Raw genomic sequence first — 20,400 nt, forward strand, 5'->3', positions numbered from 1 at the left:
TGGTGAGGAGGAATGGGCTTCGGTAAACAGATCTGTTTGTGTGCCTCCTATTACTCACTTGAAGCAATGTCACTCCTTTTTCCACTGTGGTCTGTGTGTCTGAGTCAGAACATCAACAGGCTGCTCTGAACTGATGGTTCACTCCCAGCCTCCCTTGACCCACTGCCAACAGCAGGGCGTAGCTTACCAACAGATCATTTTAATTTTTTTTAAAGCCAGACTGATTCATAGAAACTCCTTTAAAACACAGTGAAAAGAAACCGCCCATCACACACCCAGCACAGCAGCGCAGGAAACTTATAACCTCGGGAGGCAGGGCCCTCCCCTCACTGTGGTCACATACCTCCGGAGCAGCGGACGCAGCCGCCAGCTCCTGCCACTCGCCACTTGGAGCCCCGGAGTCGCTGGGACCCTCAGGTACGACAGCTCCCGACGCTGCCCGAAGCTCAGCAAACGTTCTCTCCCTTTCCCACTGCTCTTCTTCTGACCTCAACGAAGCTTTCCTTTTTCTTTTTTCCCTTCGCTATTTTTTCTGTGATGCTTTGAACTGAATCCTTGGAACTTTTGGCTAAGAGTAGATATGAGACAACTTTTTCCATACAGCTCAGCAAAGTTTATTTCGAGGGGGCCTGGAGGGGGCTTGGCAGGACTGGGCTGTAGTTCCGTTTTGCAGTAACTGGGTTCTTGCTTTGAAGCTGCGAGGGGAGCGGGGACTTTGGAACACACTGGGGATAGGATATTCTTTATGGAGGAAATACTACGTGCCTGTGAAATGACACACACACTGCCAGATGTTTTCCGTTCCTCCGATTGGATTCAAATTGCTTCAAGACTTGTCTTGTTCCTCTGCTTGTTGGTGGTTTGAGGGGCCTTTGTGGGGGACAGTGGGTGGGTATCTGCCTTTCAATTTGTTTTCGCTTCTGCCCTTTCACATGTCCATCCACTTCTGTTTAAATTTAAGTGTATTTCTCCCCACAGGATGGGAGAAGGGGGTTGGTTTGTTTAAAGAAAACTGTGACAGACAGAGAGAGAGAGAGAGGGAGGGAGGGAGAGAACCAGATGGTGTTTCACATGAAATGGGGGAGGGTTCACGGGCTGGAAGCAGGCGCCTGATGTGGATTCTAGAGCAGCTGCTCTCCTTGGCCAGATGTGGAGCACGGGAAGAGGCAGGAGGGAAGCGGGGTTTCGGGGGCGGGGGTGGGGGGACAGGAGAACTTCTTAGTTCCTGTAGAAAAAAGAAATATTGAATGGCTTTGTGCTTCCATCCCAGAAATAGTGGAATTGTAGTGCTCAGTGAAAAGAATTTCTTAGGGTGGATGTGGACATTTTCCACATGGAAAGGTAGTGATTGTTTTGGAACATTTATCTTCTCACTCTTTCCAAAACATGGTTGTGCAAATGTAAACACTTGTGCTAATCATGAAGGGAATCTGGAGAAAGGAAGAAGGGTGATTTCTGTTTGCTTTTACATTTTCTTTTTTTAATGTGAGCATTTTTGGTTGAGGTGTGGCCCGTTTCAACATAGATACTAGTGGATTTTTCCCGCACATAAAGAAGACGAGGAAAATGACAGGATTCAGCTTGTCTGACGAAATTAGGCTTTTCCTTTAGAAATGTAGCACGTTGGAAGAGCAGATTTAAATGTAATCAGCATGTGTACATTGTACAGGCAAGGCTCCTCGTAAAACTGCCCTTGAGGGGATGATTGATGATTAAGTAAGTGCAAAGGCAAATTTTCCAGATGCAGGGAACTCCCACGTTTGCTTAAAATGTGTATTATTTCCAGATTGTGTGGATGCGGATTAGGGAAGCCATTTATTAAGCTGATAATAATGATATTCTATGAAGCTAGCACACATCTTGCTGAAGTTCTGTGCAGGTTAACACTAATAAGCAATATTTAACCAGTCTGCCAATAGAAAATACTGACGATTCTGGGGGCATAAGCCGTTATGAATTGCATTATTTGTGCAGCATTTCACATTACACTATAGTTTTACAAGTAAGAAAATATGCTGAATGTTATTTCCTGGAGTTTGAGGGTAATTTAGAAAAATGCTATTTTGATTCCTGCTTTGCCCTCTGCCTCCAAAAAGTAGTGTAGAGTTCCTGAGCTGTGGGGGTTTTTCTGGATTTCAACTCTAAGTCTTTGATGGTACTGCAATATGAGGGTTATTTTTTTCTTCCTACTGTCTCCAGTCCTCAGAGACAGATCAAATTCCACCCCAGACTCTGAAGAATGGGGTGGGGGCAGAGTGCCGGCTGCAGGACATCCGGTCTGGCGTCCTGGTCAGAGGACCCCCCAGATTTTACATTGTTTGAGGGTACTAAACTGTCCTGGGAGTTGGAAGAGGGCCATCAAGGACCAGCCCAGAGCAGATCACATCCCAGAAGAGATGCTGGCCGCCTCCCAGGGCAGATCTCTGAGGAAGGAAAGACATCGTTTCCACAGCCTGCTGCAAAGACTTACTGTGGCTTTCTCAAGCCCTCCTGCTCTCATCCGGAGCCAGCTTAGGCCCATTCAGTTCTGAGGGGGACGTCCAGACTCTGGGGGGCCTAGCAGATGGGCTCCATAGGGACCCCCCTGGGGATGCAGACCCTCTTGGCTTGGTCTAGGTGGCTTTGGGGGTTTGGGTTCGTGCCAGCCCCACTGGGGTCAATGGAGACAGAGCAGTCAGAGACCAGAAGGCTTACACCTTACTTTCACACCACTTTGGACAGATGGCCATTTTTTCATTTCCTTAAAATTTCCAGAGGGGGGTTGCTCAGTGACTCAGTGCGCACCTCCATGCCCACCCCCCTTTGCTGGACAGCTCTAATTATTCAAGCCAGCAAAACTGGCTTCTCTATAACTTCTGTACTTTGTTCCCAGTTCTGCAGTCCTGTAGCAACCCAGTTCTTAGTTCTGAAGTGACCCCGAAAATATTCTAGTTTTGTTGTTATGGCACTCAGTGCTCCTTACCCTCTAAACACTTAATCCTTATTTGATATTTAATGGATAAAACCTGATGGATGTGTATGAATAGATGTATTATTATTATTATTGCTGTTATTATTATCATTGCCTAAACCTTAGAGCAGGAAACATTTTTGAAGCTTTGAAACTATGCACAGAGCCAACCATACTCACATGGTGTGATTCTGAGGTATTTCATTTTCCAAACACATGAATATGAATATGGTTCTTTCTGTAACTTGCCACACGTATACATATGGTTGCCTAACACACAAGCTCAGAGACTTTTGGGGCTCTGAGATGTACATACTCAGAGGGACACACCTGGTTGCTTCCCATGAGGTTGTGGTTAAATCAATCCAGCATCAGAAACAGGTTTCCAACTTGGCCTTTGGGGGTCATCCCCTAACTGGGTGCATAGTTCATGTAGCCCATGCCTTTGCACTGTGACCACCTGCCATGGTCACTAGGCAGGAACAAGCTGCCTATCTAATGTAACCTTCGGTCTGATTGCTGGCTGGCATGTGGATGTCAGTCACTTGGGAAGAGCTCCTAATCCTTAGCCAGTGTAGAACTGGAATCTTGTGACCATAAACTTTCCTTTTCCAATACTTTTCCAGGTTCTGCCCAGAGGACCCCAGATTTCTACTGGCAATCAAGGGAGCCCAAATATGGTTCCAATTAGGAGTTCACTTGAATTCCCAACACCCCACCCCCAAACACATGTCTCAAGACCACTCAGTCCCTAGAGCCTAGACTGAAATAATTTCTTTCAGTTTAACTGGGAGATCCACTGATATTGAAGCATAAAGATGAAAGTACAAGCCCTTGTGGGAATTGCTGTTTCTCTTTCTTCCTTTTTAACAAATATTTGAGTCAACCTTTCCTTCCCTGTTGTGGAAATGGCATTTCCCTGAAACTAAAAGGGACTCCTCTGCTTTGCGTACCATTGGCCCTACATGGACGTGGCAGTTTTTTTTGTATGTTTTGAGCCGGTTTCATGAATTCTCTCTTCAAATGGGGTAGTTAAACTAGAGAACCTTTTAGGCATAGGTTGAAACTGGTGGCAAGAATCTTGGAGTAGATGCAGGGTGGCTGAAAAGGAAGACTGTGGGGCTGTGGTTTTGTCCGAGCTCTGCCACGGGACCATGGGCAAGTCACTTGTTTTCCTGATGGAGGGAGTTGAACTAGGTGGTGTCCAAGCCCCCTGTGGCTCTGAAATTCTGTTGTTCTAAGATCCTACTCTTCCGTTTTTGAGAAATCCCTTGGCGCATGCTGACACCTAGTTTAATCCATAGAAATTGGTAGAAAAGTGAAGCAAGGCAACATGTTGCACTGGAATGGGCATTTACAAAGGACTGAAGCCCAGGCAGCCTCTGCTTCGTCCACTCAGCGATTCCTTAGGTGTGGTGTTCACGGGTCCCCTCATCAGAGAGCAGTGAGCGTTCACCCAGCTCTTGGAAGGAAAGGATGAGGCTTCATCGATTGACCGTAAAGGATGTCAGCAGCGACGAGGAGGGGCCAGCTCTCCAAGCCTGTGCAGACACTGACAAGGGACAGGGATCCGCCAGTAACCAAAGAGCTGGTCCTGGGAAAGCAGCTCCACCCTCTTAAGGAGGGAGGCCCTGCAGCATGAGGGTGTGGCTGTGAAGGTGTGGATGAGCGGGAATGAGGAACACACTAAAAGCAGGAAAGGGAAGGCAGGGAGGAGAGGAGGGAGAGGGAGCAAGCCTGTGTTTCCTGAGGCTTGGGTTTTGTTGGGGTCGGGGTGGGGGCAAATGGAAAGGCATAGAGAGGGGAAGGAGCGAAGTAGAAAGAGAAAGACAGGGAGAGGTGTGCAGAGGATTCGCTCCTAACTCCTCCCTTCTGGGTTGGGGACCACCCACCCTCAATGTTTCCATACAGTCCTTAAGGTCAAATACTCTATTCTTTGTCAAACCCTGTGAAGAATCCTTTGTTGCTCAGGCAACAAATACCAGTCAGTGCATCCTTGGTATCGTTTGATTTTGTATAGAATATTTGTGCCAACACGGCGGTGATCTCCCCTGACATTTCTCCTCTTTGCAGAAGGATCAGATCAGGGCTGGGAGCAAAATGAGGAGGGCCTTGATACTTTGACTTCTTTCAAATGATCAAAGACCCCTCCCTAGGGAGCTGAAGAAGGGGAAGGAGGGAGAGGCTTGTTATCCTGAAACAGTGAGCTGGGCAAACCAGTGTGTTTAGGAAAAGGGTTCTGAGCTGAGACCTCCTGCTTCCCTTTGCTGGACTTGCTTTGGTGGGGAGGGGACTCTGTGCTGTGGGCAAGGGCCGGGATGGAATGTTTGATGCTCGACTGGCTTGCAGTGTGGGTATCTGGTTTGGGCCTTTGGTGGCCAGGCAGGACTGGTGGGCCTTCTCAGCAGTAGGTCGGGAGGAAGCAGAAACCTCCAAAGACCTTTGTTCTTGCCAATGGCACTGTGTTGAGGGGCTATGCCGCCCCCCTGATTAACTGGGAGGTGGCTCTGGTAGAAGTCCTAGAATGTCTGCCAAACCTAAGACCAATATAGGGGACAGAAGTTCTTGCCAGGGTGCAAGAGGTCTGGCCTGGGAAATGAGAGGGTGGGCTTGAGTCCTGATTCTGGTTCTGCTCTGGGGATGTGCATTTCCTCCTTTGTGGAGAGACTGGGCTAAATAACCTCAATGCCTGGACACCTCTAAATAACCATTTGCCCTGCACAAGAGAACAAAGCCCACAGCGCACCCAGCACCCCAGCCCCTGGGTAGCCTGCCACTCGGCTGGTTGAAGCATGTTGCCGCCATCTACTGTCAGACCCACCCAAGCGCCGCTGGGGCCCTGCCACACCTTGATTTTCTTCCCAAACCCTAGTTATTATCTTGGCAACCTCTCCTTTGAAGACATTCTGGCGGCCAGAACACTCCTCTTTTGTCAGAAGCAGAAGACAGCTGAAGCTTCCGTTGTCACCCAGGGGACATCGCCCAGTGGCCTGCCCAGCTGTGGTTGGGAGCGTGGGCTGGGCCCTGGCTTTGGAGCCCGACCCTTTGCAGATGTTGTTCAGTTCCAAGCCCTCCCCGGACATGAAGGAAGACAAGGGGAAATGAGAGAGACAGATTATCCTCCTAGGGAACACTTGAAAAACAAGATTCCTGCTGCTTGTTTTCCTTGAGCGTAGTTGTTTGGCCATCAGATGCTGCCAGAGGAGCTTGAAGGACAAGTCATTTGACATAGAGGAAAAAAAAGGAATAACCAGTAGCCATGTAGCCTTTGCTCTGTGTCAGGCACAAGCCCTTCAGTCCCCCCTTGAGCCCTCTGAGGTCTGCACGTCACAGCTGAGAAGTAGTAGAGTTACTGCATCACCTCAATGTATACTTTAAATATCTTACAGTTCTACATGTCAATTATACCTCAATAAAACTAAAATTAAAAAAGAAAATTAATTTGTGGAGTCAGGATTTGAACTGGGAAACCATGTGCTCTGCCCCTAGGTACTCTGTCTCTCTAGGAACCCCTGAAAAGAGAGGTTATGTGGATTTCCGAAAGTCAGGACTCTGTCAGTTAGGCAGAGGCAGACTGTATGAGGGTCTGGTTTTCTAGTAGGTGCTCTTTTTTACCTTTTAATTAAAAAAAAATAACATGCCTGTCCCCCTACTCTTACCCTCTGGCTCCACATGCCTAACTATGTGAGAGTCTATGCTTGTCTATACCAGCGCCAGATAAACACTGCCCTTCCTGTAATATCCCTCACATTTGGGAGGTGCAGTCCCCCTTTCCCCCAGGACCATGAAAAAATAGTTGCTTTCCCTGGAGCACATAGTCACTTTTGCTGCTTGGTGGCTGATGTTTCTCCTGGTTATAAAAACTGACCTGCACTTGGAAACATCAGGTTCTAGGTATGGCCTGAAATTCTTTCCTTCCCCACTAAACATCAGATCCAGAGGCAGGAGGAAATGGCCCTTCTGGATCCTTTATCTGCATGTTTCCCATGGAGAAATTAACATCCCCCTCTCTCACCCCGACGTAAAAACAATATTTAGAATGGAAAAGTACGCTTCACATAAAACAACAATAACAGTGGCCAGAAAACTCATCCAAGGTCTCATCCCTCAGCCTGCCTTTAATCCTAGCCTTTCCTCCCTTCGAACACATCCTCTGTGGTTGCTCCCAAAAGAGAGTATTTCCTTTTTGCTATTGTGTTCAGTGGATAACCACTTTGCCAACCCTCAGTGGGAAACAAATGCAGCAAAACAAACCAACAAAAGGAAAGTGATCCCACGGGTAGAGGGGAGAGAAGTTTCGTGTCTCGGAGGGAGCGCTGTGTCTTTGGTTAGATGGTGCAAGAAAGCTTTCCTCAAAGTTGCTAGTTATCCAGCAAAAGATGGGGATTTCATTCTCAGAAAAACATCCATCAGTGAAAAGCCAGAATAGTATCTAGCAGCTGAGTAAAATCAAGATGGTGTTGTGACTTGATTGAGAATTTGGTATCTAAGATGATGTCCTCTGGCCGATGCTCTGATCACCTGGAAGTTCCACTGAAAGGTCATCATTCTAGGAAAGGTCTGAAAGGGGAGCTTTAGACTCACGGCAGAGCTAGGTGCAGGGGTAGTAGCTGCCAAGAACAGGCTGTGATGTATTGTTAGAAGGCCCTTTCTGATGGGAGGGTCTTTGTAGGTCGGGAGCCCCCAGTGACTGGAGGAGTTTAAGCATGATTTAGATAGTTCCTTCATGTAGATTTGTAGGTGAGTTTCATGTACTGGGGAGAAATTTTAAAGCTTTCTGTCAGCCCAGAAGATCCCATAACTTAAGGAGATAGATAGAAAAGTTGAATATGTGGACAAATAAGTGTTTAGAAATTTAAGGTATTTTTTTGTATTCACTTCCTTCGTCTTGAGTAAAAGGCAACAAACTCATATATACCCTTGTATATTCAAATGTCAAAGGTGCTCAGGAAATATCCACATGGTTACATAGGTATTTATATAATATATAACACAAAATTTGCATATGAGATGCTCAATAAATATAGTAATATATAATGTCAAAAATAATAAAAGCCTAAAGTTCATGTATGCAAAAAAAAAAAAAGGGAAACATTTTCCCTCTGCAGTCCTGTTTGTTATGAAGCCTTCAGTCACTTTGACATTGGTTATTTTTCCACCAAGAATAAAATATTAATCCATTTATTTGCTTGCTGAACAGATATTTATTTGGTACCTGTCATAGACAATACTGTCCTTTCAGGAACTTAGAATCTTAGGGGTGGGGAGCCAAACATTTCCACAAATAACAGTTACCAGGCAGGCTGCCATTCATGGTTATAATAAAGGCTATGCAAGGACTACAGCATAATGGGGGAAAATGACTACTTCTGACCTATGTGTCTGGGAAGGCTTCCTGGAGGAGGCAAGATCTGAGCTTCCTTGAAAAGAAGTTGACAGGTAGTTACTTGAGGAAAGACACAAAAGCAGGGCTATTTTTTTTCAAACTGAATCCCAGGGCCAGCTTGAGCTGTTTGGAGCCCCTTTCCTGGTGACTGGAGTGGAGGTGGGGGATATCTGGAAGGTTTTGAGTGGAAGAGTGAGATGGTCTGATGTCCCAGTGGCGTGGAGGGCATTTAGAGGGGAGGGGTTCAGAAAGCAGATCATGAGAGATGCTGATGCCTAGGTGCTGGCTAGGACCCACAGGGGACGATGACACTAGGAGTGGGAGGTAAGGAGTAGACGAGATAAAGAATGGAAGAAGAACTCGTGACCTGACTGTGGTGCTTTGGGCAATACAACTGGGATGAGAAGAAGGAGAGAGAGGGAATTTGCCAGCTGGCCCCATTTGGCCCCGATCCCCAGAAGAGCTTGGGCTGTCTTAGCTGTCAGGAAAATGACTCAACTGTCTCTGAGCCAGCCAGCCAGAAACACCCACTTCTCAGAGAGCGCTCTTGTGCTATCTGGTAGAGGGTGCCTGTGTCTGGGAGGATCCTACCCTCTCTCAAAAGAACCATACTGCAGCTCTGTGGGACTCCCCCACTGCTCACACAGCCCGACCCCTTTTCTGATCATGTTTTACCCTCATGCTCAGGCTTGTTCAGTAATTCAAGCCCAGGGTTCCCACCACTTCCTTTGCTGGAGAAGTAGGTTTTGGTTGCTCTCTTCTTTTATGCTGTATCCGAAGAGTCTGCCTCAGGCCCCCCTTAGGGAGCTGCACCCCTCAGACTTCAGTGGCAGTTTAACAAACACTGAACAGACAGACAGAGGTGATCTGACTTCTAGCTCAGCAATCGTGGAGCCCACTTCCCAACATCTAAACTTGCCTTCTGTGCCTTTAGAAATTAACTCTTCTCAAAGTCTCTGCAGTGTTAGTTACCTGTTAGAAAAGGGAAGGTGTCCCCAGGGGCCTGATTAATTTCCTGCCTTCCGACCACCCTAGAAGTGCTAGGCAACCTGAACAAGGTCAAAGAGGCCATGCAAAGGTGTCTTAGGGCTATGCTCCTTTGATTTCTTTGATTAAGGGGTGGGGATAAAAGGAGGCAAGAGACCAATAAAGATTCCAGTGGATGGAGACAACTAGAGAGTTACCACCCTCCATTCCCCCCTTTCCCACATTAGTTAGTCATTTACACCCCCAGTCACCAGAAATGGTCATTCTCAGAGGCATTTCTACTGACTAATGTATTTTCTATCAGCCAAGAACTTAATCCGTATCTAGAATGGTCAGTGGTTGTGAGGCTTTGGATCAGGGACAGGAGCATAAGGAGACCGCATCTCACTCTAATGTGGTCTGGGCAGTATGAAAAGTAAAGGAGAAGTAAGTGTGGTCAGGAATGAGATGGAGGTGTTAGGCAGAAAGAAGAACAGAAAAGGATAACAGAGAACTTAAATGTGCTGCTAACCCCGTGACCTTTACTTCAGTTAACAGGTGCTTCTCTATAGTCAACATCTATGCTTCCTGCACTTTTCTCAGCTCCCCACCTAGCCCCATGGAGCCCTGACCCCCCTATCCCAGGCATGGTGGGTAGGTGAGGGCAAAGGGGGAACCCTACTCTGCTTACAGTGGAGGTGGAGAAATGTATTCCTGGCACCCCGTGGAACAGTCAGTGATGCCCTGCCCTTTAAGGGCTCTGTGACTCAACTAGCTCTGCTGGCCTGGGTCTCCGAGTCTAAGCACCACAAATAGTGTCATGGGAACCCCCAACATCAACTGACAAACTTTGGGACCACCCAGGGCAGTAGATGCTCTGTGAGAAGCAGGCGTTGTGCCCACGGACTCGGGACAGCAGTGCTGCTGTCCTGTGCTTCCTAGTTTGAGCCGCTCAGCTCCAAGTAGGGGTACTCTTTCCCCCTGGAGAGCGCCATGCAGCCCTAGCATTTTGGGAGGTATGAGGGAGAAGTCAGTTGCTGTTTTAGTGAAACAGGCTGCCAAGTGAGGAAGTGGGAACATCCAATACTTCCAAAGATACAAATGTCCAGAAATGGGCTCTTTTCAGTGCTTTTGTGTGAAGTGAGATACACACCCAGGCAGGGAGTGAGTGTCCCCATAAGTTTCCTGGCAAGTAATGGGTGGGTGGCAGAAATCTCAAAAATGTGGGATCATCCGTTGCTTATACCCATTTTGTTCTGCCGTTCGATCGATCCCCAGATGTCCTCCTGCTAGGTACCAGTCCTGGTTGTCCATAAACAGAGAAAGAGCTGTCCTCCACCCGCCTCCCAGGCTGAGGATTTCTCTTCTGGGGGGGTCTCTAGTATAGGGATATGGGTCATTAGGGATGATCCAGGCCGGAAATTTAAGAAAATAGCTCATTCTGTCTCCAAATGTGTTTTGGAGGGCCTGCTGAAACCAATGGAAGCCCCTCTCAGCTGACAATGGATGATACTAATAAAACCCGGCAAACCTGGGGCAGTGGAAACATGGAGAAGTTACATGAATTATGTGATAACTCCAGTAACCAGCCCCTCCTTCTGGCCAGACACAGCAGCCAAAAGTGGAGAGAACTGTATTTTCTGTACATTAAGACTCCTTGCTAATCCAAGGCATTCTGCTCCCTTCCTTGGTGAGTAGATGTGGCACGGTCAGAGAAATCTAGGGTAACAGAGGGGCACTTCTTTGCTTGATCCACCCCAGCCATCTCCCTGCCCCCCAACTCCTCCTGACTGCACCAGGCAGGGAAATAAGATCAGGACGGGCAGCTGTTTAGATCATAAATGAGATCCCAAGGCCAGGAACTCCTGTGCCCTGGGTGCAGCGCAGGGGCCGAGCTGGAGGTGTGTGTGGGGTATTTGCAAATGTAATCATGCTCGTCATCACAGTGCAGAGGGTGTGAGCAAAGCAGGGGCAAAAGGCGTCAGGCTCGATTTTGGAGGGTTACGTAGTAACCAGAGACCGGAAAGGCTGCTGAATGCCCCACAGCATGTCAGGGAGGAACTCAGAAAGCTTTTCTCTGCCTCATGTAAGAGGCCTCACTTGGAGTATTACCTTCTGTCCTTGGTACTCTCAGCCACTCCCCACTATTGGGAGGAGGATGTTTGTGAATTAGAAGCAAAAGGAATAAAAAAAGTCATTTATAGAGTCCAAGGAGGATTAAATATTAGACCTGTTCCATCATATTTGTAGTTCCCTGCAGGCTTCTATTCCTTTCCCCGTGAGAGGGAGATCAGCATCCAGTGAGGGTGTGAAATTTCGGGGTGTCCATTGAATGGTCAGGATAGGGCCAAGCTGAGTGAACTTTCTTCTGCTCATTCCTGAGAGTTCTTAGTGGTCTCCACACTCAAGGGGCAAGGATTAGGCATCATGACAATTTCTAAGAGGCCCAGAATGATTTTACACCCTCTGCCTGGTGAACTAGATGGCAGACACTTGTGCTTAGCATGGCACAGCCTGGTGACCACTGGGTTATGTTGTCAACAGCTATTCAGTTTCCTATAATACTAATAGTAATACCAACAACCACAGCCAAAGTAGCCCCATTAGTGTCTGCCTTGTGCCAGGCACTGTGCTAGGAGCCTTACATATATGACCCAATTTAGCCCTCATATTCCCCCCGAGAATATGCATTGCAACTCCTACTTTATATAGGAGGAAACAGACTGAAAGGTCAAGTAACTTCATAGGATTCTAACTCAACCTCTGTCTAATTCACAAACTTCTTTCATTGTGCATTCAAGACAAGCAGAAAATTGTGGAGGTGTGCAAGAACCTGAGAAAAGCAAAAAATGACTTTGAATGTGTGGGGAGATTATTAATAGCAGGCATGAAAGCTCTGTGCTTTCCCCCGGGGCAGCAGGATAAACTCCATCGTTTTTGTCACCCACAGTTAAATCGGACAGATTCCTGCAAAACAGCCTGGGTTGGAGGGAAGCGGTTAGATTAGGAAGGATGGTGGGGCTTTTGGAGTGGGTCAGGGTGGACAGTGGAAGCCAGTGTTTGTCTCTCACTCCTGGCCCTTAAAGGGGAAGGTCCTCTAGTGGACATTAGATCTGCCTAGATTTTGAGTTCCTGGTGAGGGAAGAGAGGAGATAAAAGGCAGCCGAAGTGTTGAAATGATAGTATTAGTGCTCTCCAGAACTACCTGGTGCAGTAGGAAAGTGGTGGTGGTGCACTCAAAGCTTCAATTAAATTAGGTGGCGTGAGAGAGAGACATGATGCAATTGCAGGATGTGTGCAGCCATATCCTCCGTAGGTGGGGACATCCCCACATCCACTCTGGTGTGCATAGCCTCCAGCTCTTTCCTTTTGAAGTCCCTGTGAGCCTGCACAGTGCCGTAACTACCTTGGCCGTGATGAAACTCTCCTGCAGCTGACATGAATCAGAATAACCTCCCCCAAGTACGTCCTTCACACTCCCTTCATTTTTTAGGTTTTATGGTCAGTGGGCTCCCTCCTACTCTGCTGAGATCATGGCTGAAAGCTTTTGTTTAATCACCCATTAGTTCCCCATCCCCCCACCGTGTGTATTTGCCTGTCTTCTGTATCAAGTCCTGAAGGACTGGAATTTGTGTAAATGTCATGTACAAGTAGAAGGCACATTTGGTGGTATCTCAAGCTGCATACTGCTGAAGCCCCCAGAACTGTCATATTGAGTCGTAGTAACTATAACACTATTCTCAGACCAATAGCAGAGTTTCTGCCAGGAGGCATACACAGTCCAAAGGCTCAGGTGCAGTGACACAAATCTGAAATGGTCAGTCGGTCATCAGAACTTTAAACTGTAATTAGGTTGTTATAATTATTGAATACTAAACAGCATTATAAGAATAGAAGTTGTGGCTCTCACATTTTATATCTGACCTGGGATCAAATTAGTAGCCTGTTCAGTCTAGGGGCATTGGGTCATAGCTGCTAGGCATCCACTTCTATTAAAACTGCTGGGTGAACAGTTTGATAGAGGCACAGACACTTCCCTGCTGGAAAAGGGAAATTTATAGGACACTGTTGGGCAGAGAACTGGAAATTACAGCTGTGAAAAGACCTTTTAAAAATCAAAGTCTTACTATTGGCTCCTAAAGCACAAAATAAAACCTTAATAAAACAATTATAACATGTTCTTTTTTTGAAACAGGCTGTATTAGAGAGATAAGTGTATAAATACCCGAGAAGCAGAGTTATGTTTATATTTAGGTATATGCATGTAAATAGACAAACAGGCACTGAGGGAGCTAAGTCAACAAGATGTTTTCAGGAATTTGTGTTGAAATTGTGATGGTTTTTATGGAAACTCCTCCTGATTTTAGCAGATAGTCCACACCTGGGAAAGCCGAATTGTCTTATCAGATCTGATAGTAACATTTTCCTTCCCCTTTTTGTCTCCTTCCTTTCCAGAACCCTCTTCCTCTTGAGTCATCAAAAAGCCAAGATGTTGGTATTACTGGCGGGTATCTTTGTGGTCCACATCGCCACCGTAATTATGTTATTTGTTTCCACCATTGCCAATGTGAGTAATGTTCTTTTGTTTATTCATTCACCCAAAGCTATTGAATATTTACATAAAGTGCTACAAAAGAAGTTTAAGCCACAATCCCGGCCCTTTGTGAATTTATGGCTTAGCTGTGGAAAAAAGTAAACACACACTCACACTCAGACAATTAAATAACAGCAGGATAAAGGCCAGTGTCTACATGAGTGACTCCACCAGGGCTGTAGGCGTCTAGAGGCTGGAGAACACAATGAGGCCCCTTCAGTCTCCGAGAAGTCTTCTTGGCAGAGGTGGGGCTTGGAAGACGGGTAGATGGGTGGGGTTTCTCTTGGCAAAAGATGAATGGGGGAAGGATCATGGGGAGGCATTCCAGGCCCGCGTGGCAGCCAAGGCGCCCAGGTGGGAGGGACAGGCTTTGTTTAGGAATATTGAGGATACCCATGTGGCAGGAGCTGAACTCCTCTGGGAACCTTGATCAGAAGGATAGATGGGCGTGAGATGAGAAGTTTTTGGGAGCCAGACAAATTTAAATTCTGAGCAGAGAGTAGCAAATGAAAGTGGAATTTTGCAAAATTAACCTGGTTCCAATGAATTAACTTATTCGAACAAAAACCATACAACTGTAACGGAGGCAGTCATAGCCTTTTTCTCTTTGAACCTTGGGCAACTCTGACATCTGGTGGTAGTTTTAAAGCATCAAATTTGCTTTTATTGTGCTTTTTTCAGAAAAAACAAGAAGGCTCCTTGTACGCAAAAACCAAGGCTGCCAGTTACTAGACAGGCAAACAATGGGTCCAGAATCTGTCTAGGTCTCTGTTAGAATTAAAGGAGAAATGGGTTTTAAAGTTCTGTGAGAAGAGTTTTGCTAACATTGGTGGGTATGATTACAAGCAAGGCTAATTCAAATGTAACTGTGATAAGACAGAATCCTCACCCATGCGGGCTCCTCCAGACAATAATTTAGCCATTCTGTGCGCCAGCCCCTGAGTCTCTAAAGGATAACAAGTCTGATAAACAACTTCACACCATATTATTAGAAGGTGCGAAAGTGCTAAATATCTGAATTTATAAGCCCCTAATACAGGACTTGGGACATAGTAGTTTATTGAATCAAGGGCAGGCAACTGCATGCCGTTGGCCCTGTTTTCCAGGAATGCACATTTTAACAGGTGCTCTGTGTGGACAGGGCATTTGTTTTCCATTCCAGAAGGATAACTGTTGTTCTTGGGTCAGGTAGGAAGGGGTGCTGGCACTGTGGTGAGTCTCAGGGAATGTACTTTCAGCTGACCCCACACTAAAGCTTTTGCTATACCATTTTATTAGGAAATGACTTCTCTTGTTGTGAGAATTAAAGTTTGATCCTTCTGTTTAGATGAAAGTGGTTGATTGACCACCTAGATTCATTACTATTTTCTTAGCTGTCCTTACATTTTTTTTTTAGTTGTCTCCAGTTGAGCATTTTTTCTTTTTTTTTCTTCTTAGCCAGGCCCCTACATGAAACAGTCTGGATAGACTGTATGAACTGTGCATACATAAAAACAATTTCCTCCACCACAGTTTCTGTTTCTTATAACCTTGGAATTTTAAACCACTATGGTGGAATTACTTTCATTAAAAACATTTATTTTTAATTAAAAAATTTTTATATTGAGGCACATGCAATGAAATGCATACATCTTAGAGTACTAGCTTGATGCAATCCATGTTTTTGTTTTTGTTTTAAGTGATAAAGAATTTGAAGCCCAGAGAAGCTATGTGACTTTTTCTCCTTGGTCATGCAATCTTCTCTTTGTTCTGGGGACCTTTGTGACTTCAGTTTTAGTCAGACCTCATTTCCACCAAGGGACGCAATTCTTAGCCATATTTATGGCTAACTATGGGGTCTTACTCGAGATCTGGTCCTGACACAAGCTAATGTGTTTTCTTTTAAAGCAGAGGGTCAGTTTTTAAACAAGTTCTTGTTTCCTTTGGCTTCAGGTTTGGGTGGTTTCGGATTTTGGACAAGCCTCAGTAGGTCTTTGGAAAAACTGTACCAGTGGCAGCTGTGAGGATGGCCTTTCGTACGGTGGTGAAGGTAAAGAGAAAGACATGGTGCTCAGCGCAGCCGAGCTGTGCGATCGGGGAAGTGTAGTGCCTGCCGGGGACTGGGTAGCCTAATGCTCTTGCTCCCTTCCCCCTCTGTGTGCAGATGCCCTCAAGGCAGTGCAGGCCTTCATGATCCTGTCCATCATCTTCTCCGTCATCTCCCTCGTGGTCTTCGTGTTCCAGCTCTTCACCATGGAGAAAGGAAACCGCTTCTTTCTCTCGGGGGCCACCATGCTGGTGTGTTGTGAGTATCCCAGGTCTGCAGAGGGAGGCTCGCATGTGGATCTGCCCTGGGTGCCCTGGCCACCTGAGTGGATGGACACCTTAGGGAATTCTCTCCCCTGGTTATTTGGTCTCTTTCTGAGGACTCCTGATAGCTGCTTGGATGCAGTGCCCTCATCTGCGTCATTGCCGAGGCACAGTACCAGTAGCATGTACAACCTAGACGCATGGAGAGGGCAGGAAGGTGGGAGTCCTTGGAAAGATGAACCTGCTGCCACGGGGCGTGTCACTGTTGCCAGCATCAGTATGTCATTCTTCCCAAATACACACAGCTGGGTGGAAGCTGTGTTCTTTTGTATCCCTAGGCAGCCTGCCTGTGGGTGCTGGGGTCCAGACAGGAAGCTGGGTGGTGGGCATGAGGTTCTGTATTTTACTTCACATTTGTAGCCACGCAAACCAGTGCAGATGTGAGAGCCCAGGCCCCTAGTTTATCCGCATAACCATCGAGTTTGGCTCAGGACAGATCAGCAGAACCACTCTTTGGGGCCAAAGAGCTGGGTTTCATTTTCCCATTGGGTCTTTGCAAAATTATATGTTCTTTTTCTTGGTTCTTATGTTTAAAAAAAGCGCTGACCCTGTCTGTCCCCTGCAGGGCTGTGCATTCTGGTTGGGGTGTCCATCTATACTCACCACTACGCGGACGGCAGAGCAACGCATTACCTGAAGAGCCACCACGGCTACTGCTTCATCCTGACCTGGATCTGCTTCTGCTTTAGCTTGATCATTGGTGTTCTCTACCTGGTGCTGAGGAAGAAATAAGGCTGAGCAGATTATGGGGGCTGGGGGGGTGGTGGGGAGGAGGACGCCCTTGAATCTGGGAGGGAAGCAGAAGTTTCTGTACAGGAAAAACCAAGATGGGGGGTGGGGGACGTGAGGGTGGGGGAGGCTGGAACCTAAACTTTGACTGAGGAGGTCCTGTGCTGTCCAGCCCGTGTCCCTGGGAGGCCACAGTTGGCTCGCACCTGATGCTCCCTTACTGCGGGCCAGAGAGCCTCTCCCCAGCCACCGGACGTGGCCTCCCAGCTGTTCTCAGTTACACGCACTGCCTGGAGCTCCATCCGCTGCCTCCACGCTGGCTCCGCCTCTGAGGGTGACTTCCCGGTCTTGCACTGCAGTCCCCAGACCTCCTGCACCAAGTGAAAACAGTGGTACAAGTTCCAGCAAGAGCGGATACTGTTTTCATGCTGAATATGTAAGCCTGGGAGCCATCCTGCCCTTCTGACCCAAAGCAAAACATCACATTCCAGCCTGAAGGGCCCACAGGAGGGCTTTGGCCAGAGGACCACTATCCGTCTTTAGAACAGATATTTAGCTCTGTGGAATTCAGTGGTATTTGTGACAAAATGGGAGGAAGAGATATAAGGCCAGCTTGGTGGGTTAGCTAAACCAAGAAAGGGAGCTTTTCACAGTGGGAGGCCTGGGGGATGGTCAGACGCCCCAGCAGACCTCACACAGCTGCCTTTCATGGAGGCCTCTTGCCATGGAGGGCGCTAGGCCCGCTGCTTAAAGCCAAGGCAGCTCTCCTGAAGCTTCCATAGAGCCGCTAACTACCAATTCAGTGGTGAAAGCGCCACACCAATTATGGTATCAAGGGGCAGCCTTCTAACAGTGCTGTATTAGGGTTGTGTTTTTAGGATCCCCTCCCCATGCAGTCAATGTCTCTCTTAAGTATAAAACAGGAGAGAGACGGATATGGCGCCTTGTAACATAACCTGTTACTCACCTTCTAAATTACAAACTTTGAGGAAGTTTTTTTCTAATTATCCACATGGGGGATCAATGCCCCAAGGCTTGGTGGTCGCTCTAGCTTTGACACTGGCTGGCATGGCCCCCTTTCAGAGGCCCTGCCTATCCTGCTCACAGGCAAGGCAGACAATTCTGGAAGCTTATTAAATCACACACAAACCAAAACCACACAACAGATCCTTGGGGAAAGGTGCTACGTAATGGTAAAGTATTACAAATACTAGATTTCAATCATAGTAAGAACAGAGTGCCTACACTCCCCGGAAAGTAAGAAAATTCCCATGAGATAAGTAAAAATATTGGTGATGGGCAGGCATTTTCTTTAGGGAAAGAAAAAAGCAAAAAACTCTTGTAGTACCCAATCAGACGGCAAGTGAGCTGTCTGTTGCCCCGGGAGCATTTCTATGTAGGACTAAGCAGTAGTGTGTTATTCCTGCTTAAGCAGGCATTGCTTTGGCCTGGAGCAGCTATTTTAAGGCATCTCAGATTCTGTCTAAAGAGGTTGTTTTGGGAAAACATTTCCTTTATCACCCTGAGAAGAAGATCTACCCCAGAGAGCATCTGAGACATCTTGCCTACTTCCTTCTCCCTGTTCCCCTCTCATCCCATTTCTTAGATACTTTTCCTTTTTGGGGAGTTGTTAGGCCATGATTGTTGGTATTTATGTAAAAGGACTATTACTAAGTATATTTCTCTGTGTTAATTCTGGTTAAGGGAATGTTGAGGGTGGGCCACCAAATTAGCTGGGCTGGGGCTAGAGAGATGGCAAGCAGAAACTGTGGGATGATGAACTTTTTAATTATGATATAATTATCACATGTATAGAAGGCTGTATTATGCAGAAGCGTACTTACATATCAGATATATCTCCAAAAGCCATAGTCGCATTATGTTGAAAAGTCTAACTATGACGGAGTGAACCATGTATTCCCTTGCCTCTGACTTTGTTTCTGTGACATTTTTGTCCCGTGTAACTTGCATTACTTTGGTGGGTTGTCCTCGTACTGTATTTGGCTCCCTCTTTAATAGTTTGGTATTTCATATACTATAATTGTAAATATTTTGATACAAATGTTTATAACTCTAGGGATATAAAAACAGATTCTGATGCCTGTCACTGTGTGAATGTTTTCTTCTTAGGAGAATATGGATAAATGGTGACATTTATTCCTGACTGAGTGGTCAGTCAGTGTGATTTGGGCAACTTGGCATTCATTTAAAACATTGAGCCACTTTCTGGCAATATATTAGGCATTTCTACAATAACTCTTTGAGAGAAATGAATGTCATTAGATATAGTTTTTTTTATTAAGGTTTCATTGATGTACAATCTTATGAAGGTTTCACATGAGCAGCATTGTGGTTACTACATTCACCCATATTATCGAGTCCCCCTCACATGCCCCATTACAGTCACTGTCCATCAGTGTAGTAAGATGACACAGAGTTACTACTTGTCTCCTCTGTGCTATACTGCCTTCCCTGTGACCCTCCCACACCATGTGTACCAATCATAATACTCCTTAATCCCCTTCTTGCCCGCCCTCCCCACCCCCTTTCCCTTTGGTAACTGCTAGTCCCTTCTTGGAGTCTGTGAGTCGGCTACTGTTTTGTTCCTTCAGTTTTGCTTCATTGTTACACTCCACAGATGAGTGAAATCATTTGGTACTTGTCTTTCTCTGCCTGGCTTATTTCACGGAGCAGTATTTAATACCCTCTAGCTTCATTCATGTTGTTGCAAATGGTAGGATTTGTTTTCTTCTTATGGCTGAATAATATTCCATTGTGTATATGTACCACATCTTCTTTATCCATTCATCTACTGATGGACACTTAGGTTGCTTCCATATCTTGGCTATTGTAAATAGTGCTGCGATAAACATAGGGGTGCATCTGTCTTTTTGAATCTGGGATATTGTTTTCTTCAGGTAAATTCCTAGGAGTGGAATTGCTAGCTCAGATGTTATTAGTTTTTTGAGGAACCTCCCACTAGATATAGTTTTATCTTGCTTTAATTAAACCTCTTAAGCAAAAAATGGAACTTTGTAAGTGAATATACTAGAGAGAGGCTATGGTCTTGAATCAGAATGGGTTATAACATTAAGAAAGGAGGTAATTGTAAGGTTTCTTTGAAATAGCCATCTTCTTTAATGTGTCTTCAAATTGTAAAGCAATTCACAAAGGTATGCACCATATACGTTTGCAGAAGCCCATTCATTGCGTGAACTGGGGTGTATCTGTCTGGGCTCTACGAAAGAAGGAAAGCTTTACTGCTTCCTGTGAGCAATAAGGACTGGAATTAATGGTGGAACAGCAGGGTAGACACTGTGTACCCCAGCAGCATGTCACTGCCAGTATGAAAAGAATGGCTTTAATGGGACGTAGGCTATCTTCCGGTCCCCTGTGGTCTTGGACGAAATAACTTCACAGAGGGAT

The 20,400-nt window shown here is 46.2% G+C and overlaps 1 protein-coding gene across 1 annotated transcript; it reads left to right on the forward strand.

The window, feature by feature from the left end:
* The first annotated feature begins 260 nt into the window (after window positions 1-260).
* EMP1 (epithelial membrane protein 1) lies at window positions 261-19,078 on the forward strand. The gene is made up of 5 exons (XM_036909343.2): window positions 261-417; window positions 13,758-13,869; window positions 15,829-15,925; window positions 16,040-16,180; window positions 16,811-19,078. The coding sequence occupies exons 2-5, from the start codon at window positions 13,792-13,794 to the stop codon at window positions 16,975-16,977; spliced, it is 483 nt and encodes a 160-aa protein (XP_036765238.1). The 5' UTR covers window positions 261-417; window positions 13,758-13,791; the 3' UTR covers window positions 16,978-19,078.
* Window positions 19,079-20,400: the final 1,322 nt, after the last annotated feature.

This window comes from Manis pentadactyla, chromosome 14, assembly GCF_030020395.1.
Source record: "Manis pentadactyla isolate mManPen7 chromosome 14, mManPen7.hap1, whole genome shotgun sequence".
NCBI lineage: Eukaryota > Metazoa > Chordata > Mammalia > Pholidota > Manidae > Manis > Manis pentadactyla.